The sequence below is a fragment of the Ursus americanus genome, chromosome 9, assembly GCF_024610735.1.
Source record: "Ursus americanus isolate L20-20 chromosome 9, mUrsAme1.1.p, whole genome shotgun sequence".
NCBI lineage: Eukaryota > Metazoa > Chordata > Mammalia > Carnivora > Ursidae > Ursus > Ursus americanus.
In genome coordinates, this window is record NC_142135.1 from 33111530 (window position 1) to 33139193 (window position 27664).

General features: G+C 46.6%; 1 protein-coding gene across 1 annotated transcript in view; it reads right to left on the reverse strand.

The window, feature by feature from the left end:
- BAALC (BAALC binder of MAP3K1 and KLF4) overlaps positions 1–27664 on the reverse strand; it is a 74074-nt gene that overhangs the window by 4342 nt on the left and 42068 nt on the right. Inside the window, exon 2 of the mRNA XM_045805825.2 lies at positions 9302–9468. Coding sequence (XP_045661781.1) covers positions 9302–9468 — 167 coding nt within the window. The remainder of the gene's footprint in view (positions 1–9301; positions 9469–27664) is intronic.

Below are 27664 nucleotides of genomic sequence, written 5' to 3' on the forward strand. Positions count from 1 at the left end.
GCTACATTTAGGTTTGGCCAAAGTAGTGGTGAACGAACGAATGAGCACACTGCATTTGTCAACGCGCCCTTGTTTGAACAACCAGGGGTCAATGCTGTCTAACGATTTGGTCTTACTCTCAGCTCTTCCAAGCCTGAACTGGCACCAGGGCAAACAGCGACTCTGATGCGTTTATTTTTCCCTAAAAGCAGAGAACTCCTAAAGTCCCACAACCAATTTTGTCTCCTAAAGAAAAGCGCGGCAACTAAGAGGTCAATTCCATCTGATTTGCTTTTCGGGCGTTGCTGCATCCAAGCCTTGAGGACAGGGCCTGGGATAGAGACACAGAGGCTTTATTTAAAATGAGCCAAGTTGACAGCAGCTTTCCCCTCAAACCGGTAGGCAGTAAGAGAGCTTTCCAGAATGGAAATGTAAACTTTCCAAATAGTATAACTGCTTTTCTTTAGAGTTACTGGCAAGATTTCACAAAAGGTTATTAAAGATTACACACAGAAAATGCTCTGCTCTATATTTCAGTCTGCTTTTCTAAGCTTAAAAATATAAGCAAAAATTCAACAGTTGGGTGATTCTTCATTTCCTTGCCTGTTTAAGAGTCCAAAGCTACAAAACAGTCATTCCCAGAACAGCCACAGAATACGTATGGTTTTAATCTCAAGCACAACGGCGCAATTTCTGTTTTTTCTTCTTGCAGTTTCTTAAGTCTGTATATCCGAAGCCCATCTAGTGGCAGTATGTAGAGCACAAGCTTTGGGGCCAGACAGAGCTGGACTTCGGGCAAAGCTTTGTCACCAGTTAGCTGCCACAAGACACGTTGCTTTAACCGCTGAGCCTCAGTTCCCTTACCTGAAAAATGGGGCAATAATGCCGGATGCTTTGTGGGGCTTTCTGAGAGAATTAAGCATGTCACTCAGCATTAATACGGTGACCAACTTCTCCAGGTTGGCTCAAGATTGGCACATTTTAAAACTGGAAGTTCTCCCTTCTGGGAACCCGCTCAGGCCCCCACAAACCAGGACAGTCGGTCTGCCCAGTTAGAGCTGCCCTTACTTCTATTTGCAAAATGATGATGTCAAACATACTAAATTCAACTGAAAACCTTCTTATTCTACTCAAACTACGGCTCTTGCTCCTGCTACTTCTAAACACACCGACAATAACCCTGCGGGGTGTACATTTGGATAAAGGGCGACAGGAGTTCAGTACTCCAGTGATGGGTACAGGCTGTAAGCCAAAGAGTCCACTTTCAAACGATGGCACCGTATTAACTCTATCAAGTTAAACCGAACAACAAGCCATTCTCTTGGAAGCGTTTCATGAAAGAGAAACTTTTGAGTCTGAGGCATCAGCAGAAAGTCATCACCTCTCCGACAGCAGCGTGGACATTCAAGAGGTTGGTCATCGCTGGAATCTAGTTACAACTTGGAAATCTCAGATTTCAAGCCCGAATGAGAGGGAGAAAGAGAACAGTGCCAGATTATTTTCTCTAGAAGCCCTCTTGAGAAGCTGCTTTGCCCTCCTTCAAGAGAAGTGCTATCTGGATACACAGAACAATTATCCCATTTGGTTCCTCAGACAGTGAGCAGAAGAGGCATTTTCCCCTCCGATGTGCTTCTCAGCCAGCCAAACCTTTTTATTTAATATCCCACTCCCTTCATTTGACTACAGGAAAAGAAAACATGTCCCATTTGCAATGACTGGCCTAAAAAAAAAAGTCTTCTGGTTCGCAGCTCAGTGATGAGAGAAGCCTATTTGGCCCCTTTTTCTTCTGTGCCTCTCTGCTCACTCAATCCTTCCTCCACTTCAAAATTCGTGTTTTGTGACTTTTATCACCACTGACTCTTGTTAATGGGCCACCTCTTGTTTCTCACTCAGCTTTACAGCTTTTCTATTCTTCTCTCTGCTTCATTTTAATTTCTGCAGGTTTAGAACTCTGTGAATCATGGATTTTAGTCCTCTTGATATTGCCTCTTTAATTAAAAGTAATTTATCGGCTGCCATTTCTCAAAGGTAACCGGATTGACTGTGATAACTTCCTGGCAGCCTTGAACCCAGATGAACCTGTTTCTCTTGGGGTTTGGAAGTCGACGACCCAGCTCGTCTCTGTGGGAAGTAGGGGCAGCATGGCTGCTCCGTAGATGCCTGGACTCAGGGGTGCAACCAGTCGGCTCACCATTTCTCACTGCCCCCCACATGGGAATACAGATGTTCTCAACCTTACTTTGACCCCACAAATGTATCTATACCTAACACGGGATCATCCTAACCTTTTCACAGTTCCTCACACACAACGAAGAAAAGCAAGACTTACTGAGATTATGATTTATCAGACATCAATTTTTCTATAACTATATTTTTTAATTTATAAAACCAGTACATAATTATGGTAAAAGAAATTCAGACAGTAGAGAAGGCACAGTGAAAAGTAACATTGTTCCCATGCTCTATGCTTTCCCCAGGGGTAGCCACAGCTAATGATTTCTCTCTCCCAGTATTCTTTACCTCTTTCCTGGCCTTAACCATGGTTTGGATTATATATTTGCTTGTTTACTTGCATATTTTCTACATCCTCATCAGAGTATACATTTCAAGAAGGTAGGGACCCAGGGTGTTGTGTTCACCAGAATATATATCCCCAGAATATAATTTAGTGCCGATCACATAATAGGCACCCAACAAATAACTTGATGAACACATGTATGAAACGAAATCTTCAGAAAGAAGACAAAAAAATGTCCTGGGGATAGCACACCTGTTTGCATTGCCCTGCCCTAGAACTTTCCTACAGTATTTACATTATGCTTACAACTGATTGTTTCTTGCGCCATCCCTGAGAGACAGCCGGAGATGGTACTGCACTCCCTTTCCCAATGAGGCCGTGGAAGCCATTTAAGCCAACATAATTTGCCCAACACCAATGTCAATGTCGGCAGTGGGTTGAACTAAAGATGGTGGACCTGGGTTCCACATCCAGCCTCCCACAACTCTGCCAAAGCTTACTCTGAATTCTCCGCTGTTCTGTTTTTGGTAATGGGAAGGAAGAACATGGGGTTTGGAGGAAGACAGATCTGGGTTTTAAGTCTAACACAGCCCCATCACTATTCCTTGGGCCATGTTGGCCAAATACCTAACCTTTCTGAGCCTGTTTTCCCAAGTCGGAAACGCTGCTTCCCCCTTTTCCTTCCCAAAAGATTAAAGACCGAGCCTTGTCAGCTGCAACTCAAGACATTTTTCTTCTTTTCAGTCAAGCCCCATTAAAGGGAGACAGACAATAACAACCAATAACAAACATCTAGCTGTTCCTGAATTCTGGGATTTTACTTGCTGCTCTTCATGGCATTCATCTGAGGTCATCGGGAAACATTTGATGGTAGCAACTCCACCCAGGGCCAGGGTGCCAGGCTCCAAATGCAGGGGTCAGGTCACGCCTCAACCAAAACTCTCCGGAGCTCCCCAAGCCTGGAGCAAATCCCGCGCCAACCACAGCATCACACACCGTACTCACTGGGCTACTCGGCGTGGGGGTTTAGATCTATCCGGTAGCAGGTGCCAAACGGAGTTGTCGCTTTTCAGGTTGAACCTCAGGTAGATCAAACACTAGGAAGGCGACAGAACCTGCTTGAGAAAAGCACTGGGGATCCCACAGAACAGTCATCAGTCATATGATGGTGGCGCTGGAGGGGGCTGGGTGGGAGCGGTGCTGTGGGAAACCTTTCCAATCCCAGTGAAGTACTAGGCCAGCCTCATTCAATCAAGTAGACCCAGTCAAGGATTTCTCAGATGCTGAGATGTGAGGAAGGTCCCAGGTAGTTGGTGAGTACATACTAGGTTCATAACCCTGAAATAGGCTCAGGGGTCAAGGAAATAAAGAATAAGGAGGTCTGCGCCCTGAGAGTCTTCTAATCAGACTGGTGTTTCTACAGACCCTTAGATGAGTAGTGAGTCTTGCAATCCTTCATGTCTATAAGGTGGCAGCCAGCAGACCGCTGCATATATGGAGGTAGTGGAAACCACTACACACACACACACACACACACACACCCCTCCACATCCCTATACTGCTAAATTGCCTCCTTTTCCCAGGCTCAAACTAGAATGTGCATCAAAGTGCCCTTCTGACAGGTCTCCCTCTCTGGTTTTCCTCAATGGTTTCTTTTGTTCTCTCCCTCCTTTTAATGGCATGTTTCTGCTTTGCAAGGAGAAACTCATATTTACTGTCCAAACTCTTCTCATCTATCTCCTATTACCACCACCCAGGAGAAATTCTGGGCTGATTCCATCCTCCTTTCAGGAGCAGGCCTCCCTCTTTGGCCACAGCCATTTCTGTGAGGCTTCACCCAACTTTCCTGGACCGGTTGGAGCGCTGCCACCAGTCAGACACTGGGTGTGGGGGGAGGGGGTGGGAGCAGAGGGAGGCTTCTCAGCCCAGAATCAGTTAGGACATCGGTGAAGTTCTTCAGCACGGTCTGGCCACGTCGTCAAGAACAGTCAAGTAACTGACAATGGCGCAGCTTCCAGAGGCATGAGGGCTCACCGGGAGGCCAGCCACACACTCAGGCTTTGTCTGCTCAGAGCCGTATCCACACGTACATTTCTACCTTAGTGAATAACTTGAGATAGTCCTGGGGGAGGAAAACAGGAGTCCTAAGGCTCAGGAAACGGCACATTCAGATTGGAGAGCAAATGTTTGAAAGCAGCCCAGCGTTCCTGAACGATTAGCAGGGGAGAAGAGCAGCTCTAGGACTTCCTCCTGGGCTTCTGTCAAGCTCAGGGAAGAGGCTGGGGGAGGGAGACGCAGTCAAGGATTTCTCAGATGCTGAGATGCCTCCCAAGTGACTGGAGGAAATCAAGACACAGGAGAGAAAGAGAACGAGCTCTCCACTGAGACAGTTCCAATTTGCAAAATATCGTTATTGTCACATCGTTTCGCTAGTTAGCACCTACTAAGCCCAGGCAGAAGACAGGAGCCGAGGGGATTGAAAGAAGGAAGCTATGGTTTGTCTGCTGGGCCACGAAGTGGAGAGGGGCTCAGGACAGATGCTGCTGCTCAGAGCCATTAGCGCCATCAGCTGTCCCCGGCACCCTTCAGAGAGCAATGCGAACCGTGCGGAGGCGTCTGCGTTAAAGGGAGGAGGTGCTAGCCTCTATTAGTGGCCTTTTATTTCCTTGAAATAAACAACACTATTTCAAACCGGTGACGCCTTTGTTCATTTATTCTGTATTATCTGACTCCCCAGCCTCACCCCATTAAAACCGGCAGCCGCTTCAGAGCACGGGGCATGTGTTCCTTTTCCACCCCTGGATCCTTGGCGTCAGGACAGTGCCTGGCACCTCGAAGGCACTCCGTGGAAGAGCATGACACGAATGAATCCAAGGAGTGCTTATAGGAACCGAGCAGAACACTTCCAGGCCTACCAAGGATTGCCTCTAACAGGCTTGTTTTGTATGTCGGAACGCAGACAGGTGCAGAAAGATGCATGCTTCGTGAATGGGTTCTTCTGGAGAAAGAGAGCTCTTAAAAAGTGCCAAAAACCCATCAGCCAGGTGACCGGATGCCATACAGTGGAAGGCTGTGAAATGGTAGGAGGTCATCTTGGGGAGTAGAGGAAGAGGGAAGAGGTGAGTGGCTCCTGCCTGAGCCGGTCACTGAAAATGCAGGAAGCCTTAGCCCAGAGTACAGGAGACCAGCGAGGACGAGGTAGTATGTCAAAGGCCCTGGAGGGTTTAGGAAGAAAATCATTCTCACTGAGATTCACCGCTGAGAGCTGTGTTGGGACGAAATAACTCTGCGGACAGAAGCTTCAATCAGAGGTAAACTTGTCTTGTAAACGGACACCGTGGATAGAAAACCTTCGCCGTGGCTTTTGAGGGACTCAAGACGTCTGGTGGCTGGTGAGCTTCCAGGACACAAAGATCACTGATGCCCTGTAGCAATTGTGTGAACACTCAGCACTGAAGCCCTCTGCTCCCTATCTCATCTGGGAAGTGGCTGCAACACCGCCATTGCTCATTGGCTTGTGACAACAACCTGCATGGATGGTCTATCAGCAGGTATCGTGCTCCCGGGGCTGTGCCGGCCAGGCGGGCTAGCGCCTCACTCCCCCGGCCCCCGGTGGGCTCCACCATGTGTGTGTGGCGTGAGGGACTGCTTCCCTTCGCTATCTCCGAGTCTCCCTTCTCATCTGTCAACTGGGGACAATATCAACATTTTACAGTCATCGTGATGATTAAGTGAGATAATACAACAGAGCACTTAGTATCCTATGCCTGCCTGCCAGGCCGCTGTCACAGGCCTAAGGAAGGCTAAGCACAACTTCCTGGCTTTATTTATTTATTTATTTTAAAGGTTTTATTCATTTATTTGAGAGAGAGAGCAAGGCAGGAGCAGAGGGAGAGAGACAAGCAGACTCTCCGCTGAGCACAGAGCCTGACATGGGGCTCGATCCCAGGACCCTGAGATCATGACCTGAGCCGAAATCAAGAGTTGGTCGATTAACCGACTAAGCCACCCAGGTGCCCCAACCTACTGGCTTTAAATTCTTATGTTCATAACTGGAATTCATCCACTGCTGGTTAGTGTGTAAAGCTGGTTAGCGTGGCAAACTATTTGTCAGTATCTATAGAAGTCAAACATATCCCCATCCTATGAGCCAGCAATTCTACTCCAAGGAACATACTGAAAAGAAAGGAATGTCCACCAGCAGGCAGGCACATGAATGTTAATGGCTGTGTCGTTCACAATAGCCCCAAACCGGAAGCAACCCAAATGTCCTTCAAGTAGTATGATTACACTCACCTAATGGAATGGACTTAACAGTGAAAATGAGCAAATCTTTGTAACTCACAACAACACGGATGAGTCTCACTCACTAGCGTGATGTTGAACAAAAGAAGCCAGGCACGAAAGAACACATACCATATGATTCCATTTATAAAAGTCTAAAATATAAACAAAGCTGGCCTAGAATGCTAGATGTCAGAACGGTGGTTGGGTTGCCGAGGTGGACAGTGACTGGCACATCCCAGTCACCACGGTGAGGGGCGCAAGGGAGATTTCTGGGGTATGGAAAATGTTCTACGTCTTCACATGGATGACGGTTACATGGGTGTGTCACCTTATAAAGATTCATTGTACTTATGACCGACGTGGGCGTTTTTCTGAATGTATGTTCTAGCTGGTAGATAGTACGATTGCCCTTAATCCTTTGCTGTCTCTCCAGTGGGCACAGTGTGTACTTCCTTGCCCTCCTGATGTTGGGCTTGTCCATGTGACCTGCTTGGGCCAACAGGAGGTTAGGTGGCAGGATATGAGCAGAGACATGAAATGTGTTCCGGTAGTTTGATTTTGCCCTCTTAGGTTCCTATCATAGCCATGAGAAGATAAACCTCAGAGATGCTGTTTTCTGGCCTGATTCCCAAAATAATATACATGAAACAGCTTGAACTACACCCGGAGCCTGGTGCTGGAGGTCAGGCCTCGCCACTCAACTTGTAGCTGATTGTGAGGGGAAAGAAAAAGATGATTTTTTGAAGCCCCTGAATGCTGGTGTGCTTTGGTATGTCCTTTGGCGATAAAGGACTAATACTGCATTCTTCACTAAAAAGTCCATTTACATCTCTATGCTCCATCTTTATACTAAACACCTGTTTCAAGTTCAAGTCACTGGCACCCACCTCCAGCACTTACATGAATGACTCATGTCATAAGTCAAATGAATTGGTTTCATTTTCTATAAACTGGAGACGATACTTACTTTACAGGGCTTTTGCGAGGATTTAATGCCCCAGCAGACCTAAAAGCACTTTGCAAACTGCAGAGCACAACTTTAGAGGCATGAATGATGGGGGGCAGGAGGCCAGTGTGTGGATCATGCAACGTGCCAGGCAAAGCCGCTTCCTGCCCACAGGACCCAGCCTGACTCAAAGGGTGAAGGCACACGCACGGGGAGGAGGCTTGGGAACAAATGTCAGGGCCTGCACTAAAGCCGTCACCCAGCTTTTGAGCGTAGTTCTGACCTACCCTTGGAAGCAATAATGATTAGGTGTCTAGAAGGCCAGCTCGTGTACAGGCAAAGTAGGGGAAACAGGACCCTAGGAGGGCCACCCGCAAGTTCAAGTCTATGCCCCGCCCCGTGACTTTCTCTGAGTCTGAAGAGCCACGCTCAGTGCGTCATTCCATCCTGTTGGGGCGCTGTGTGCCTCACCAGCCCGCTAATCCCTACTGCCGGCCTTACAGCACTTCTCAGTTTACACAGGGCAGGCCCATCTGTTCTCTCATTGTGCCATTATTTCCATTGTGTGGATAAGGAACCCGAGACTCCAAGAAATTAAGTGGGTCCTGCCAGGCCACTTAGTTCACAAGCATTAGAACTGAATTTGCAGCAGGTTTTCTAACCAAGGGTTAGAGGTAACTCACTCAAGTGAGCAAGAATTCCTTCATTAAAGGACCAAGTGTAGCGTCAGGAAACAAGTGGCACTGGCCTGAGGGGACAGGACCGGTAAATTTTGACAGGAGAGAGTGAGGGGGGGATGGGTTTGGAAAATCAGCATCAGGTAAGCAGGGGACTTTGAGGAGGGTGGGGCATGGGGCAGATGAGGAAGTGGGGGAGGACGGAAGGAGGAGGAGGCCTATGAGGGGCAGTCTTTCCCGTGGGAGGAGCTAGGGCCAGCAGGGGAGGCACCACCCCACAACAGCTCTGAGAGAAAGGAAAGAATCCAAAAGGGGCCAGCGGGCTCTGCGACGCCATAGCCCTGGCGTCTTCTTCAACACTAACGGTCTGAGGGTGATGCTGCCACCACATTCTGCAATGACAGCCCCCCTCGGGGACACTCCCACTGCCCACCTGGGGGAAGGGTGTGAGGTAAAAATGCCTGGCCTGTCTCCTACCATACCGGTCTCTCTCCTTCCCAGTCAGCCCTGAGCCCTGCCCACTGCCTGGCCCCAAACTGGTTCCTGTGACCAGTACAATCCTCAGTGTCAAGATGGTGAGAGCTGTGCTGAAGGGATGCCCGAACAAAGCTGTATTTAAGCAAACACACGCTTCCTTTAGAGTGCAGACAGCAAGGGCCCATTTCCGCTGATTCAACAAAACACAGCAACCCTCGAGGCAGGAATAGGGGTGGGGAGGGGTCCTGCGATTTTCTTTGCAACAATTTTCACATGGGTGGAGTAGAAAAATCTCCCCATTGGCAAGGTGAGCTGTCACTGCTCCTTCCCTGGGTGCCATCTGAGCCTGACCCTGTTCTGAAGCAAGCTTCTCCCCCTTTCTCCAGAACCAAGTGGGTTCTGTGGCTGTGACCTTACCTCCACGGTCCGAAGGCCATTCTGTTTCTGGGTCAGAGGGCCTGAGTTGAGGCTCTGGGGATTCGGGCACTGGGTCCCACAGCTCAGCTTCTTGTCTGGGTTGGACGTTCCACCCGGAGCTGTGGATCGGGGCACACCATTGGAGGACGGTCCATCTTCCAGCACACCTGGGGGAGGGAAGCAGAGGATGGCACTGGAGTCTTGCACATGACAGTTGCTGCAAACAATCCCCGAGACTGTGGCGGGGGTGGGGGGGAGCCACAAAGAAGAAATAAGTCACCAGAATCCCACCATGCAGAATTACCCTTTTCTAAAAGAAGATGTAGGTGCCGCCCAGTGTGGAGCCCGATGTGGGGCTTGAACTCACGACCCTGAGATCAAGAGTCACATGCTTAACTGAGCCACCCAGGTGCCCCTTTGTGTATATTTTTCTTTTCTTTCTTTCTTCTTCTTCTTTTTTTTTTTAAACAAAAATGAGACTTTAAAATCATTTTGCAACCTGAAACTTTTACTTAACATCAATGACATTTTTCCATGCAATTCAATATTCTGCCATATTAGTTTTCACATACTTAGTCTGCCATTGTATGGATGTGTCACCATTTATTTATTTTTAATTTTTTTAAGAAAGTTCTATGCCCAATGTGGGGCTTGAACTCATGACCCCAAGATCAACAGTTGGATGCTCTACCGACTAAGCCAGCCAGGCACCCCTGTGCCACCAGTTATTTAATCCCCTCTAGTTGGTTATTTGTCTTCACAATAAATGTCACTGTGGTTGAAACTTCTTAGGCTTAAAGCTTTATTTTTTTTTTTTAAGATTTATTTATTTATTTGAGAGGGAGAGAGAGAGAGCATCTCAAACAGACTCCCCGATGAGCACAGAGCCTGATGCGGGCCTTGATCTCACGACCCATGAGATCACCATCCCAGCTGAAATGAAGAGTCTGATATCAACCGACTGAGCCATCCAGGCGCCCCTTAAAGCTTTATTCTTAATTACCTCCTTAGGATAAAGTCCTACAAGTAGAGTTACTGGTTTGAAGGCTGTACAGTTTTTTACACTGTTCCATCTCGAGGTGTTGGACTGAGCATGTGTTCGTCAATAACGAACGCCAAGAAATGATACAATGAGGTTTAAATATATGGCCTCACTGAAAAGCAAGAGGGCTACAGCAAGGAATAGTTGGTTGGAGAGTACCTGACTGAACAGAGAAAAGGTGGCCCAGGAAGTATGAGGGGAAATAGAAGGTGGGGGGCAAGAAGTGGGCAGAAGCTGTGCAGTAGCCACAGGGAGGCCAGAGGCAACCAGGTAGGTTGGTCACTCTACTCCTGCAGCCGCTGAGGCCATCAGCAGTCACAGAGCGGTCTGCGAGGTGGGATATTATGATATAACAAGAAATACATATTTGGTCCTTTCCCCCAGTTCCTGGCATAGATCTCCTAAAACCCTGGTAATTTCCTGAGTGATAGGAGCATCTTTTGTTATAACATTTGGTCTTTGCTTCAGTTCATGACACAGAGCTCCTAAATCCCTTAGGATTTTATGAATGATAGGAAAGACAGGAGCACCATTTATTCTAATGAGGCAACTCTCATAGGTCTCCTTGGTAGCTTCAAGATAGGGGCCAGTTGCCAGAAAGACCTAATCTTGACTAAGAGCTTGGAAATTTCAGCCCCACCTCCCAAACTCTGGGGAGGAGGGAGGGGCTGGAAATTGAGTCATTTGATCATGCCTACATGATGAAACCTCCAATTTAAAAAAACCCTTAAATAACAACATTAAGGGAGCGTCCAGGTTGGTGAAAGCATCCATGTGCCAACAGGGTGACAAACCCCAACTCCACAGGAACAGAATGCACTTACGAATCTTCTAGACCTCGCCCTATGTACCTCTTCACCCTATGTACCTCTTCATTTATACCTTATAATATCCTTTACAATAAACTGGCAAACACAAGTAAAGTGTCCCTGAGTTCGGTGAGCCATGCTAGCAAATTATCGAACCTGAGAGGGGATATAAGAACTCCGATTTACAGCTGGCTGGTCAGATGTACAGGTGGCAACCTAGGACTTGGGACTGGCGTCTAAAGTGGGGGGCAGTCTAGTGGGACTGAACCCTTCACCTGTGGGGGCTGTGCTGACTCTGGAGTCAGAACTGAACTGAGTTATAGGACACCTAGGCAGTGTCTGGAGAGTTGGAGAATTGGTTGATTTGGTGGGAAAAAAAAAATCCTACACGTTTGGTGTCAGAAGTGTTGTAAGTAGAAACAGCACAGAGAGGGGCCTGGCACAGAGGGAAGGGCAGTGCTCTCAAGGGCTGGTGACACCTGAGAGAAGGAGAAAGTCGACGCCACAAAGGCTGGCCCTCTGAACACAGTGCCAAGAGTTAGGCCAATAGTTTCCACCCCTGCCTGCCAAGCGGGCTTCTTAGAAGCAGCAGGTGCTGCTGATGTGCTATAGGAAGTTTCAGTGACAGAAATGGGCACAAAACAAGAATAAACAAATGTTTGAAGAAGGCCCACACCATAAAAGAGAGACAGCGAACTTGACAGTGGAGATGCCGCAGGAAATGGAGCTAATAAGGTATGCAGCAGAAAATTTAAATAAGTGTAGTCAGTCTGCCCAGAAAGATGAGGGGAGATAAGGTAAGCGCAAAATGAGGACAAGAGTGACCAAAGATATTTGAATAATTTTAACTGTTGAACTGAATTTTTAAAACTCAGTAGAGACACTGATTAGCAGGACAAACATAAAGAGCAAGTCAGTGAGCTACCCTAGGGATTCTTCTGGAAGGAGCAAGTGGAGGTATGAAAAACATGCTGGAAACACGGGATGAAAATCCAGACATTACAACCTCAATTGAAGAGTGGTTCCAGAAGGAGAGAGTAAAGAAAAATGAAGGGAGGCAATATTCACAGAATAACAGTATTTCTCAGAACTGAATGAAGAAAGATGTGAAACCCCAAATTGAAATAGCTTACCACAAACTTGACAAGACAAATGAAAAGAAAAGCCAACCTAGCCAGATCTTAGTGAAAATTCAAACACTGTCAATAACAAGAAAAGCTTCAGAAGAGGAAAACAAACAAAAACAAAAAAGCAGAATGAGATTGACATTAGACTTTTTATCAACAACCAATGGATGTAAGAAAATATGGAAGAGTGTCTTCAAGATTTCAAAGGATATGCACATTGTAAAGTCTTTTGCAATACATTCCCAGATTTACCTCTATAAATCTCCAATTACCCTACTGCCCTCTGCCAACAGTATATGAAATGGCAATATTCCCCAATCCTGCACAAACCCTGAATATTTTCTTTTGTTTCTCATCTTTGCCAATTTAAGAGGCAAAATAGTATCTCAGTGCTTGGGTTTACACTGCTCGATTCGCTAGAGATACCATATTATTTATGTGCCTATTGGCTAATTGTGTGGGACTTTTTAAAAACTGTCAAGTCATTTGCTTATCTTTCTTTTGAGGTGTTAGCCTTGGTTTGCTTTTAATCAAACTTAAGGAAAACAAACAAAATCCTTTCCCAGAGTGTTGAGAAATTATTTGCAATGAGGCATGCATCAGAAGCACAACATGTCTGATGTACAAAGAGAGGGAGGGTTGGTTGACTAGGCAGAGCTGGTGAGGCCACAGTCCCAACACAGCTGAGGAAGCAGTGATCCAAAGAACAGACAGGTCCACAGAGCACCCACCCGTTCTGCAAAATGCTAAGAGGCTCTGAACTGTGGCAATGGGATAGAATCAGAATTCAAAACACTGAAAGTAGAAAATGGTGGGTCTGGAGTTTCCTGACTGGCTGTCTACAGTACTTAGGGGCACAGTGGATGTGTTTCGGATGTGCCAAGACATGGATTCTTTCAGCTCAGCTTGCCCCACATCTTTGGGGCCCCCTTCCTCCATCAGCTGGCAGCCTTTCCCCTTTCTCTCTTCTCATCCCCCCTCCATCTTACACCTAAAGGGTCTCAAATGCATGTGTACGGACAACCCAGCACACACATTCGCTCTCCATCTCTAGCTGCCCGGGGGCCCAGGGGAGTGCTAACCCGGAGAATGAATCAGGAGAAGAGGCCCATGAAAAACCTGGAAGCAGGCCTGGCATGATTTGGGCTGGTAATTCCAGGGTCCCAGCACCCACAGAAGAGTCCAGAACAGAGCTTCTCAGTGTGATCCAGGGACCAAACCATTGTTACTGGTCTGCTGTGGCTTCAGTATAAAAACTGAATGCAAGCACTTAGAAATTTCTATGGCACTTGACATAACTGGAACACCTGAGAGTGAACTTGTGTGACTGAACTTCTCTCATAGGCGACAGACCAGTTCCAGGGCTGTCAGACTCACATAGTGAGTCCCAAGGGGTGTGAGCTGTGTATTAGTCATATGCAGTAAGACCACACATTTGCCTGTGATGGACTGGGAAAAAAAGGAACTGATCCTGAAGGAGGGCTGGGGACTTTGTCAGGTATGTCCCCTTGTCCTGTAGGGAAGAGTGGGATCAAATGGGGTGGGGACAGAAAAGGGAACACAAGACCAAGGCAGAAGCTCCATCTACGTTCCTCTAGGGTAGAACTGCCCTCAGCTCTTGGGATTACTGAGTGGGACTCAAGGCTAGCCAGTACTACCTTGCCTGTTTGCCACAGCGGGCCCTAAGACTGTTACCGTTTTCTATGCTGTTCATGAGCTGGTATCTGGGTTAAGGTAGGTAAGAGGCACTACTGAGCCATCCACTGAATGTACCATGGTGCTTCCAGCCTGGGTAGGGATGTCCACCCCCTTGTCTTACTATAAGTCATTCAAGACATGTATCTGACCCCAATTCTCCCCGTGCCCATGGCCGGCTTCCCTCCCCGCCAACGCAACCAAGTTGTTTACCCAGGAAGGGGAAGGCAAGGCAGAAAAAGGAGGCTGGGGGCACGAGGCGTCAACACATCCCAGGAAGGCAGATAGGCAATAGGAAGTGGAACCAAGCATGAGTCAGAGCTCCAAGCCTCTGGCAAATGCTCCATTGTTCCATAGGATTTCACTTACAAACCACAAAATAAAATTATTAAGAACTTCAAGAATACTACAGAACATTGAATCCTAAGTGCAGAGCCCCTTCTGAGCTCAGCAGAACCCGTGCAGCTGCACAGGTTGCACACCCATGAAGCCAGTCCTGCCAACACTTAAAGATCAGAGCAGAGCGGCTGTGGCGAAGGTACAAATGGCCACTTCTGCATTCTCAGCAGCCCCTCCATTCCCTGGGCATCTCTGCTGAGCCCCAGGGTTTCTAGGAACATGATCGGAAAATCATTCATTTGGTCCAATGTTTTCAGTTTTCATTGGTGGCTAATAAAAAATTAGAACTCTGGTTTCTTAATCCCCAATCCAGGGACTTCCTCATTGATTAAATAGGAATAACAATTAAAAAGGAATAACAATTCCTACTTTATAGACTGTTGTAAGGATTAAATAAGACAGCACATATAAAGGTTCCAACATGTTTGGCACATATATTGCACTTATTTTTATATGGCCCAATACCACTGTCTTGTCTCCTCATGGTGCCCTTCTCCATTAGCCACATTAGTTACATACTTGATTTATGAGTCATACAACTGGTGCCCGTGAAGTGCTGAAGGACTGGCCCGCTGAGCCTGATAAATAAGCAGAGAAGCTAATGGAGAGCGGGGATCATCTGCCCAGTGAGCTCAAGGGGTAACTGCAGGGGGTCAGGAATATGGGGTCATTTACTGTTATTTCTGCCTGCAATAAACCAGGTGATTTTGTTGCATAGATTTAACTTAACTTGTATTTTTAGTTCCAAAAATAATAGATTCGATGTTAGAAAATTTGAGAGCTATAGAAAACCACAGAAGAAGAATAATTTTTATGTCATCACCCAGAGCGATCTCCTGTTAACAAGGTGGTAAATGTCCTTCTGGCAGATGCTACTGGTGTCCACCCAGGTCTACCTACCTGGTCCCTGCACCCACCCCCTAGCTGCGGTGGGTGTTGGTGGCTAATAGCTCTTGCTGCCCTCTTCTCCTAAGGCTTGCCCTTGGCTGAAGGAAGCCCCCTTACCAGGAAAGGCCTGGCTGGTTACATCAGGTACACCCCATGGCCAGTAATCAACTAAAAGTGTGCTGGGGGGTGGGAAGGGTGTACCACAGCCCAGGCCCCTTGTCTCTGAACAGGACAATTTCTGTCCCTTTGCTCCAAAGCAACCCATTGGATCAGCCTGAGGCTAGACTAATCCTGAAACCACATCTCTGCCCAGCTCCTTCCCCTGGCCCATCCTACTTCCCTATTCTCTCTCACACACAGTTACCTTTCCAGCAGTGTCTCCAGGAGTCACTTGCATGAAATCCCCTTCTCAGGCTCTGCTTCCAGAGAACCAAACCTAGGACAGTGTAAATAGCCTGCATGCCGGATATATTCCTTCTGTTCTGCCACACTCACTCTCCCCTCCTCCCCACCCTGTTCTATGTTCTAGGACACTGACGTGAATGAACCACATCAACAGGCCCTCTCACCCACTGGCTTCTATTTGGGTTTGCCAACGGGCACCACTAGCTACCGAGCAGAGAGGTCTAGAGTAGCATACTGAGGTCAGGTCTTTGTTCCCCTAGCTCTCTCCCTGCCGGGTCGCCATGGGTGCCTGTGTCCTCTATACACTCCTCCACCAAAAAAATGTACAGAACCAAGAAAAGCCAGAGAGACTGTGCAATTAGGAGGTTCCTGATGACTTCTGGGAAGGCTCAGAGTGGTGGGAACAGAGGACAGATGGCAAGTTGTTGAGTAGGAAGTTAAGATGCTACATCGGTCAGGGTTCTCAGCTACAAGCAACAGAAATTGACTCCAGTGAATTAAAGTAGGAAAGCAATTCATTTAAGTGATCTGGGAGGCTCTCAGACTTTCCGGGAGGGTTGGAGGATAAGGCACAGAGGTTATCCATCCAGGCACAATGTCCCAAATCCCTCCGTGGAGCTTGTTCTCCCAAGCCCTACACCCTGGAAACTGGCCTCAGCGTGGCTGCCACACTTGTATTAAAAAAAATTACTGTTGTTTTTCTGAAATTCCTGAATTTTATCTGGCAACCCTACTGGGTGCCAAGTGCCCCAGGCGGGGGGACATTGTTGTGAAAGCTGCATTTTACTAGACCCTGAACTGCACCTGCAACTCTACCCCATGCCAGCCCTCTCAAACCTGAAAGATGGGAGAGTGACTCTTATTTTTCAGCAGAAGAAACTGAAGATTAATGCAGGTTCTGTATGTTTCTAAAGCTTGTGGTCCTTAGCAAGTAGTCACATATCCTTCAAAGAAAAAATCCCAAGTAGGCAGTTCTCAAATTTTAGTGGGCATGAGACCCAGTTGGGGTGTCCGTTAAAATGCAGATACCTATGTCTTACCCCCAGAACTTCTGATTCAGCAGGGGCCCAGGAATACGCACTTTAACAAGTTCCCTCCACCCCACCCACTTCCAGTGATTCTGAAACATGGAATTCTGAAGACTCCACTTTCAGGCTCCTGACATGGAGACTGATGCTCGTGCTAGTTTTGAGGGTTACATGCAAAATGCCCAACTATATTTCTTTCCACAGTGAATGCTGTAGTAGTAAATTGAGGGACATCTGTGTGCCCCAAGGGTATGTCTTTTTTTGACATCCTTCACAAAATTTTCATTCCATCCAGAAGACAAGCCAAATCCCTGACTTTGCCAAAAGATGGGAAACAGCTGCATCCAAAGCTTGCTGATAAGTTGCAACCAATGACTTCTTGCCAGTCTCTTGCTGTTTTGGAAATGGGAGGGGGGCAGCACACAGAAATGAAAAATGATAGCTGGAAGCCATATGGAGAGCAGGACAAGGGGCAACTCCTCTGTAACCCAAGCACCTGGTTTTCTTTGGTGAAGGTGATCTCGGTGTCCAAAGTCACTGAAACCACATGCAAGTCATACCCTCAATGACTGAAAACCAAAGTAAGACGTTAGCAGTCTATTTGGGAAGAATCTCCTAAAGTCACATCAGATGAAACTCTGGTCCGTCAGTGTCTGGCCTCAAGCCTTGAGCATGTGGCTGATAATAATTTTGTCTGAACTGAGGTATATGTTAAATAAACCCCAACTACCCAGCCACTTAGAATTTGTCTCATTTTTCAAAATGAACTAATATGGAGAGGTATCTGTCATTTCTTCAATCTGATGAGTAATTTTTGAGCACACACTATGTGTAAGAAGCTGATATGTGGCTTTTTATAAAGCTGATATAAGGAAATCCTTTAAAAATGGTGTAACATTCATTGTCAATTGATTTTGAACAAGGGTGCCAATGGGGAAATAATTTTTTTCTTCTTTTTTTTTTTTTAGCGGGGGGGGGCAAATGGGGGAGAGTTTTTTCAACTAGTGTGTGGGGCAACTGGATATATATATTTGAAAGAATGAAACTGGACCCCTATCTCACACCATATACAAAAGCTAACCCAATATGGATTTAAAAAATCTAAATGTAACTGTTAAAACTGTAAAACGTTTAAAAGAAAACATAGGCATAAATCTTCATAACCTTGTATTAGGCAATGGTTTCTTAAAAATGATCCCACAAGCACAAACAACAATAGCAAAAAATAGACAAACTGGGCATCACCAAAACGTAAAGCTTTTGTGTCTCAAAGGACATCATAAAGAAAGTGAAAAGACAATCCACAAAACAGGAGAAAATTTTTGCAAATTTGTATCTGATAAGGGACAAATAACCAAATGAAAACATAGGCAAAGGATATGAATAGACATTACTTCAAAAAAGACTGTAAATGGCCAATAAGCACACGAAAAGATGTCCAACATCACTAGCTATCGGGGACATATAAATCAAAACCATGAGATACTGCTTCACACCCACTGGAATGGCTTTAATAGAAAAAGGCAGATAATAACAAGTGCTGGCAAAGATGTGAAGAATTCAGAACACTCACTCACTGCTGGTGAAATAGTGTCGCCACTTTAGAAATCAGTCTAGCAGCTCCTCCAGAGGTTAGACATAGAGTTACCAGATGACCCAGAAATTCCACTCCTAGGTATACACCCAAGAGAAACGAAAACCCACGTCCACACACAGACTTGTATGTAAGTGTACCAGCATTATTCATAGTAGCCCCAAAGTGGAAACACCCCCAATATCCAACAATGACAGACGGATAAATAAAATACGTATACACATACAATAGAATATTATTTGGCAATAAACAAAATGAAGTACTGACACATGCTGCAACATTGATTAACCTTGAAAACATTACGCTAAGTGAAAGAAGCCAGTTACAGGTCACATAGTATCCTATTCCATTTACATGAAATGTGCAGAAATAGGTTAATCTCTAGAAAGAAAATTAGATTAATGATTGCCTGGAGCTGGGGTTGTTGTGGGGGAAATGAGGAACGACTACTAACAGACAAAGGATTTCTTTTTAAGGTGATGAAAATGTTCTAAAAGTGATTGTGCACAACTCTGAAAATAGACTAAAACCATTTAATCGTACATTTTAAGCAGGTCAATTGCATAGTACGTGAGTTATAGCTCCATAAGGGTGTAATTTTTTAAATGTCAGCACACATTTTGGAATGGTGTACTGACTAAAGAAAATAAAGCAGCACATTTGGTTTTGAGCAACAACGGTCGGGGGCAGACTGACCGATGGACTTGTACAGTCTACAGGGATAACAGCAGTTCGAGTCTAACAGTTGCCAAAGGCCTCCTGACTGGGAGGGCATTGGAGGGCCCCTGTTCCCTGAGATGAGTTGCCAGCCTATCCCATCTGCCCTTGGCCACGGGGACTGGTGGCGCAAATGGCTTCCCCCTGGTACCCCGCAGCGTGCAAGAAAGACAACTGCCGAGAGCAACAGCTGGAACAGAAAGGATCCCAAGAAGAAGCAAGGGGAGTCCTGTCTGTCCTCCGTGGATTCAGGCAGGCCTGGATTCTTCTCCCCCAAAGAGACACCCAAGGACAACAAACAAGCGGATGAACTGGGAGGCAGCCAAAAGGAAAGATCAAGATCTCTCACTCTCCTCCGTGTTGATGCTGTTAGAATCTGTCAGTCTTACTCTCCCTCCCTCCCTTTAATTCCCCTCCTTCACGTGCTTCTTCCTCATCATCATAAGTGATCACTTACTTGTTCTTTTATCCCCTGTCTTTGAATTAGCCAGTCATGTGAAAATCAGTTGTCCCATGCCTCTTACATGCCAGGCTCTCTGCTGGAGGCTGGGTTACACCCGAGCTTACGGTGCAGGAGGATCGAGGTCTCTCAGCGAAACCTTCCCTCCACCCACTTTCCCTTACTGCCTCTCCCAATCTGCACTAAACCTTCTGGTTCCACACCAGCGAGGATAATGGAGATGGGTGGCAAGGTTGAATTCCCATTGGCAGGGAAGAGACAGAAGACAAGAATTTGAACTGGCGTTGACAAAATTATCTGTGACAGGCGGAGGGCGAGGCAAGGTAGAGAACATTTAGAAGACAATGCATCATCTCCATCCATGTATCTAACTTCCCCTTCCTCTTCCACGCAACCAAGTCCGGATCCCACCTTCTTACTCAGGCTGAAATTGCCTCTCCGGGGAATTGTTCACCTGAGCAATCCCAGGCAATCTCTGACAAGTGGTGGCCTTAGCATGGAACACTCTCGTAGGGGGACAAACCACTGGCTGGGAAGGAAGTCCCGGGAATAGGGTGGAGTCCCAGGAGGCCCCTCCAGGGCCTGGTGCCGTCCTCGGCCACGGCCTTGCCCATCATGGCCCCATTTCTGCTTGAATGGGGAGGCTTACTTTGATCTTTTATTCCTACCCCACTTCCTTATGTGTGCAGACAAGGTGTGCTGGCTTGTGGCCTGGCTTCTTCCCACAAAGTCGGCAGATCTAATCAGGGATTTAAAAACACCCCAGGGTTGCACCCTAACACTGCTCCGAAGATGCCTGGCCCCACGCTAGTCTTCGTGGCCTGCCCTTTGGCCTCTTTGACCTAGTGAAATTTTTCTTTAGGGAAGAGTCTCCCAGTGAAATTTTCCTCTCTGTTTTCTTTTATTCCTTGGTTCATTTTGGGGGATGGTTAGCCCTTTAAGGAAGTTTGTTCCCTCGTTGTTGTTTTTACTCCTTGACACTTTAAGTTTAGTGCAACCAGCTTTTTCAGCGGGCTCTTTCCAGGCGGGCTGTGGCTGGCACTAAATTGTCCTCTTAGCTGGACGTTCGAAATCAGGTGATACATCCTTATTAGATAGAAGAAGTCTATGTGGCTGAATCAGAATTAGGAGATTTAAGTCAATTGTATTGTTTTAATTCCTGACATTTTAAAGTCATCCAAAGCAATCAATCAGTCCCCCAGCATCTCTGAGTCCCTATGCTGTCTAGCACTGGGCTGCTATTGGTGGATATAAAGCATTTGCCTACCTGAATTCTTTATGCTTCTGTCCCTTAATTGGAAACTTCACAGTTTATTTAGAAAGTACTGAAAAATAGAGCCATGCAAAATTTAAAAAAACAAAATACCATTTCTTACCTATCAGAATGGCAAAAGTTAAGTCCGATAATATTCAATGTTGAAAGGGTGTGGGATCATGGGTTCTCTCATATGTCGCTGGTAGGAGTGCAAATAAAACAATTTTGGAGGACAATTGGCAGAATCTATTCAAGTTTAAAATGCGCACACCATTATGAGTCAGCAATCGCAGTCCTCGGCATCTACTGTGGAAAACCTCTCGCCACTGCACAAAGAGGCCTATTGAGGACACGCTCTACACCCCTGAAACAGTGGAAAATGAAACCAGCAGAGCCAATCAGCAGTTGGGTAATTACTAAATAAACTGTGCTTTACCTATCCTACAGCATTCTATACAATTAGAAAGTATAAAGATTTCTACAAATACAAGTCTGGTATATAATAATGAGTGGGATAAGGCAAGGAGAGGATAAATATGTAAAAATGACAGCTTTTATGTAGGAAAAACACTGCGTTATATATGTTATTATACTTTTTTCCACAGCGATACACACATGGGTATGTACATACATCTTTACATATGTATATTTATATGTACACATATATGTGTATGTCTGCATGTGTGTATGTGCATCCCCAACAACCTGAACGATGTTTGAGGAAAAGGCAGGGAACCAAGATCAGAGGGTGGTTAATGGGGCCTTATCCATAACATTCCTACTTTTTAAATATGCTCCTTCTGAAGTAAAAATGATTTTTTAAAAGTAGAGCTCTGTCATATTTTGCCTTTTGCCTAGAATATCTGGCTATTTATCTTTTAGTTATTAGAGTATATCTAATCAAACACGCTATCAAACATAGTCATCAAATATAACGACCCCAAGAACAAGAACAGCACACAGGCATTAACACGTTGCTATTAGTCCATTCTACAGAGAAAGGTCAGCCATTTTCAAACCAAGGGAGGAGATGTCTAACTCTCTGTAGGGCCGTAGGACAATTCCCTGGGGCATCCTAAGAGTGAATGTGAATGGAACTAATTATAGATATTGGTTGGAACCCGGGGATGATCACTCACAGGACTGAAATCAGGCATGGTTAGTCCCACAGGGGAGAGGATTCTTCCACAGTGTTTAGGAGGAAAGACTGGGCATTGTTGACGTGAAGATAATAGAAGAAATGAAATGAAACTCTCATTTGTGGGCTCCCATTGAGTGCCAGCCCATGCTAAGAACTAAGGATCTAAAGACAGGAGGACTCCTGAAAGGACTGGTAGCTAAGAGCATGGCATTGGAATTTGGTTCCCAACTCTACTTCTTTGTCACACTAGAACCGTTGAAGTAGGTCTTACAATACTCTTATTTTTTTCAGAAGAGGAGACTGAGGCTCACGGAGGTTAAGCAAGTACTCTGCCTGAGGTCCTACAGCTGGGGCCAGAGCCAGGCTTCCACCCCGGGTCCGCCAGCCTCTACAACCTTTGCTTTCAACGCATTTGTGTTTACTCACATCGTTTAAAAAACAAAAAACAAAAAAGAAAGAAAACCTACAATGAATCCTGTTCTCCCTTTTCAAGGTGAGGCAATAACAGAGATGTATGATATCATCAAAATAAATGAAAGCTTTTTTGTTTGTTGTTTAAAAGATAATCCACAGCTCAAAGGTCTTACTCCTCAGGGTGGAGCTGGTCTTTAGAAAGACTTAGAATCAGGACGCCTGGGTGGCTCAGGCAGTTAAACATCTGCCTTCAGCTCAGGTCATGATCCCAGGGTCCTGTGATGGAGCCCTGAGTCAGGCTCCCTGCTTTGCGGGGAGCCTGCTTCTCCCTCTGCCTGCAGCTCCCCCTGCTTGTGTTCTCTCTCTGTCAAATAAATAAAATAAATGGTGGAGGAGGAGGAGGAGGAGAAGGAGGAGGAGGAGGAGAAGAAGAAGAAGAAGAAGAAGAGAAGAAGAAGAAGAAGAAGAAGAGAAGAAGAAGACGACGACGACGACGACTTAGAATCCAAGTAACTTGCTAGCAGATCAAGCGGGTGGCAATGAAGTACACACAGGGAGAAGATGAGTGTATTTAATTAAACCACTTCGGTGCATTTTCTACCATCAGAACCCTGAAACTGTTGTTCTGCCAGGTGCTCAGCCCTCTGGGTCACCCACTAAACATTGATCACTTGTCCTCGAACACTCAGAAGCCAGGGCCACGGCTCATTTTCCGCACTCAACACCCCCCGTTTCAGGGGCGCAGTCAGTTGGCTTCGGGCAATCTCTACACCAGGCGGGATCATGACTACTTGCTCTGGCATGGAAAATAATCCTAGGGAAGCAAGCAAAACCTGAGTGTTGCAGACATTTGGTGATCCAATCAAGGGGACGAGAGGGAGGCTGCGGGACACCGGGAGAGTAGCCTGTGGATTCCACTCCCTGCTGCACGGCCGGAACAATCTTGGAGTAGTAGGCATCTGATAGCCCATCCCTTCATTGACTTCTCCACGCCTTTGGGATAAAGTCCCAAATCCCTACATGCCCTGCAGGGCTCTATGTGAGCAGTCTTGCCTCTCCCGGCTTCGTGAGTTAATGCTCTTCCGACCGTTCCCCATGTTCCAGCCTTACTGACATCGAAGGCACCTCCCTGCCTTTATCACGCCATCCCTTCTACTAGAATGCTCCTCCTTTGGCCTGGTGAGTTCTGTGCCTCAACCTAAACATGACTTCCGCAGGCGGAGGGCAAGGGGGCTCCCCGGACTCCTCCCTCACGCTCGTTCTGTCCCACAGCACCTTGTACTTCTTTGGAGCATGTAGCCAGGTTGGAATTTGTTGTTCCCACTAGGCTGGTTGCTCCATGAAGACAAGGACCATGCCTATCTTGTTCATTACCGTGCTGGACATATATTAGGCATTCAAGAAATGTTTGTAAAGGGTCCCGAACGCCTGGGGAGGGTGCCAGAGCTGGTACCATCCCTGCAAGGAGAAGCTGCCATACAGACCTCTGTATGTGGAGTGTTTTCTCCCTTATGTACCAAATGGCTGAAATTCCAAAGGAAGCAAGTGCAAATGTGAACCCTGCTTGCTGTTCTGATTACTCGGCAATTATTGGGGAGCGAAGGAAAGAGTGCACGTAAACAGTGAAATCAGCCTCCGACAGACCTTTCCTATGACACAGATCACTCTCCCCACATGCTTTTCAGGTTGCTGTGGCTCCTAAGGGCCCCCAGTCAAGGCTGGTGTCTTTCCAGGATTCAGGGCTAAATGTAAAGACACAGACAGTACCCTAAGTCTCCCCAGACTCCATTTCCACTTTGGAGGTTTGTGCCTGCTAAAAGGGATGGCCTCTCATTGTGAACATCACAGGCTCTGGTGAAAGCAGTTCCCCGACAATCCCAGCTCAGTGAGGTCACCCGGAGCCGAGGAACAAGATGTGTTGGTGACAAGGCTGGGCGATGCCGCCTGGGGGCTGGCGACGGTACAGGCAAGAGGTGAGTCACACTGGGCTGTCCCTTCCTCTCCCTACAGATGGCTGCACTGCTGCTAGAAAGGGGAGCTTTAATGATGGAGCTCTGGAAACATGCTGGTGGCCTGACCCTTGGGCCTTTGATTCCAGGATGGAAGCTCTCCAGGGACAACTTCGTGTAGAAAAGGAAGGACCCTCCAGCCTCTAAAATGTTCCATCCTTTCTGCGGATGCTTGAAATTCCTTACCCAGGGAAGAGTATCCTTTACATCACAATTAGCACTAAGTTTTAAAATTTAGTTAATTCCAGGAGAGGGACATGCTAACTTAAGTTCACCTCTGTCCACTTCTCCCACTCACTTCAGAGCAGGAAGGATTCCGTTTGCCAGAATGACTTCATGGCTGCTTCTGGGTTTAAGAATCCATGTTAAAAAAAACAAAACAAAAGAAAACAAACCCCCCTCCAAAAAAACCAAAACAGTGGAAAGGAGGTCAAAGAAAAGAGAGACATCAGTTGATTTATTTACTAGGGTTTAGGTGGAGAAGGAACTGGAAGCAGAGGAGTGGTACAGGGCAGAAAGAGAAAGAAGAGCGATTTGGGGAGAGAGGAGCCACTGCCTGGTTAAAAAAAAAGGAAAAAAAAGTCTGAGAGAGGATTTCGAAGAGGTTTTCTTGTGCATCAAAAGTAAACTCCTTCCAAAATCCTGCCATTTGTGACGACATGGATGCACTTAGAGGGCATTACGCTAAATGAGATAAATCAGACAGAGAAAGACAAATACTGCATGGTATCATGTCTATGTGGAATCTGGGGGGGGGGGGAAGCAGGACAGAGAGAAAGAAAGAAAAGGAAATAAAAGAATAAGCTGAACTCAGGTTAGAAAAGTGGCTGCCAGGGGCTGGGAGTGGGAGAAATAGGAAGAGTTGGTAAAGGACACAACCTTTCAGCTGTACGATGAGTGGTCTGAGGACCGAACATAAGACGCGGTGACTGTAGTTGATAACACTGGACTGTATTATTGAAATTTGCTGAGACAGCAGAACTTGAGTTCTCTCTCACACACAACAAAAGGTAAATACGTGAGGTGATGAATGTGCTAATTAATTCAATAGTGGGATCATTTCATAATGGGTTTCTAATCACATTGATCACTTTAAATATCTTTTTTTTTAAGATTTTATTTATTTTTTTGAGAGAGAGAGCACGAGGGGGTGGGGAGGGAGCAGAAGCAGAGGGAGAAGCAGACTCCCCGCTGAGCAGGGAGCCTGACATGGGGCTCGACCCAGGACCCTAAGATCATGACCTGAGCTGAAGGCAGATGCCTAACCGACTGAGCCACCCAGGCACCCCAAACACTTTAAATATCTTACAATTTTGTCAGCTTTACCTCGGTAAAGATGAAAAAACAAACTCCTTCCCTTGTGATACTTTTCTTTGTGAGACACAAGATTTGAATTATTTTTTTTTCTTCATTTCATATCTCTGAACCTGACTTTTTTTTTTTTTTAAGATTTTATTTATTTATTTGAGAGAGAGAGCACAAGCAGGGAGGAGGGAGAGAGGCAGAGAGAGAAGCAGACTCCCCAATGGGCAGGGAGCCCAATGCGGGACTTGATCCCGGGACCCTGGGATCATGACCTGAGACGAAGGCAGACGCTTCACTGATGGAGTCACCCAGGTGCCCTGAACCTGACTCTGTTTTGACACTGAACCTCCTGGGGCCCTAAGAGTCTGCGAGGTGAATGACTTAAATTTATGTTCAGTCAATACGTATCGCTGGTGGCCTGGCGGCTGTAGGCGCAGGAGGACTGTGCCACAGTGGGACGGCCGCTGCCTTTGGAGCCAGGCAGGCCTGCGTTCAAGCTCAGCTCTGCCCCTTACAAGCTGTGCGACTTTCTTCAAGTGACAAAATAATAACATTTATTGTTTGTTTGTCCAACTCTTTACTATGACGACTCTCGTTTTATTCACCACCTCAGAGAAGCCAAATCACTCACTCGGAGAGGAGCAAACAGCCAATGGTGGAGCCAGGTCTCAATACTCAGCTCTGTGTGACTCCAAAGACATCTTGCTCCCAGCTACTGTCTCTGTCATCGCCCCACGACAGCCTCGCTAAGCCTCAATTTCCTCGGATAGAAAATGAGAATACTGATACTTGCATCACAGACTGGTGATCAAAGAACAGAGTAGGTGAGCCTGGCACACAGCTGGGGCTGATTTCACCACTTCCCACCCTCAGGCACAGCGAGGTGCAAAGGCTGATTTCAGATCCTTTCTGGAGAGCGAGGGAGGGCACTGGGTGGATGAAAAAGAATGCAGAAAAGCCATAGGGGCAAGGGAGTATCATCAAAGAGCCACTTGTCACATGGACAACTTTGTCCCAGATCTGGTCAGAGTGTAGCAACCGCTAAAGGGTCCAAGACCCAGAGCGAAGGGGCCCCAGGAGGTAGGTCAAGAGGACAGAAGGTTGAGCTGAAGGGGGAGCCCCAAACTGCAGAACAGGGGTGTGTTCACTGTGTGTTATCAAAGGGCTGATGTGGGACACACACGGTGGAGATAAAAACATACTATTCACAAGTCCCGGCTGTGCCTCACCTTCTTTGAAGGACAGACAAGTTGGGCTGAATAGGAACGGACAGAGCCGGAGAAAAACAGACCATGCCGGAGCAGGTGGCGCAGCCACACGTATTTCCTGCACCTTTTCGGTGAGCCAGGCTCTGTCCTAGGGTTGGGGACATAGCAGTGAGGGAGATATGCTCTGTCTTTGCCCTTTGGCAGTGATATCTGGGAGATGGGGAAGAGAGATGTCCAAAGGGTAGTGCTGGTGGCCAAGTAGAAAGCAGGTCGAAGAGAGGCAGAGGGCAAATCGTGGGTAGCCATCGGTACCTCGTTAGGGAGTTCGGATGGTGTCCTGTGGGCAACAGCAGCCTTGGGACAGTGTGAGGGATCTGTGTAAAGGGCTCAAGCCTGGAGGCAGGGAGTCCAGTAAGAAGAACCTTGCCTGTGGGGATCTGCCTCCTTCGAGAGCTTCCCTTCACCACCCGAATGCATTTTTGAGATGATGATCTTCCCAGCTGCACTCGCCAAATTGGAAACCACTCTCAGAAGGCTGTGACTGGTGATTACACTGCTTCAGAAAGACAGCTTTTGCCAAAATACGCATCTGACAAGTGCAATGAAGTGGTTAGAAAGAAAGAGGAAAAAAGAGAAAAATAATAGTAAATTAATTAGGATAATCATCTGTAACCACAATATAGATGAAAAGGATTTTGGTAACAATTTCGAAAGGACACAGCCAGAATGGCAGGATTAAGCTTGAGAACCTACTCACTACATAGCTCACTATTAACATTAAGTAGTTGGTACTATCCAAAAATCTCTTCTCTAGCAGCCGCATAAGGCAGAGATGCCGTGGGTTTTCTGTAGGAAGCATACATTTAA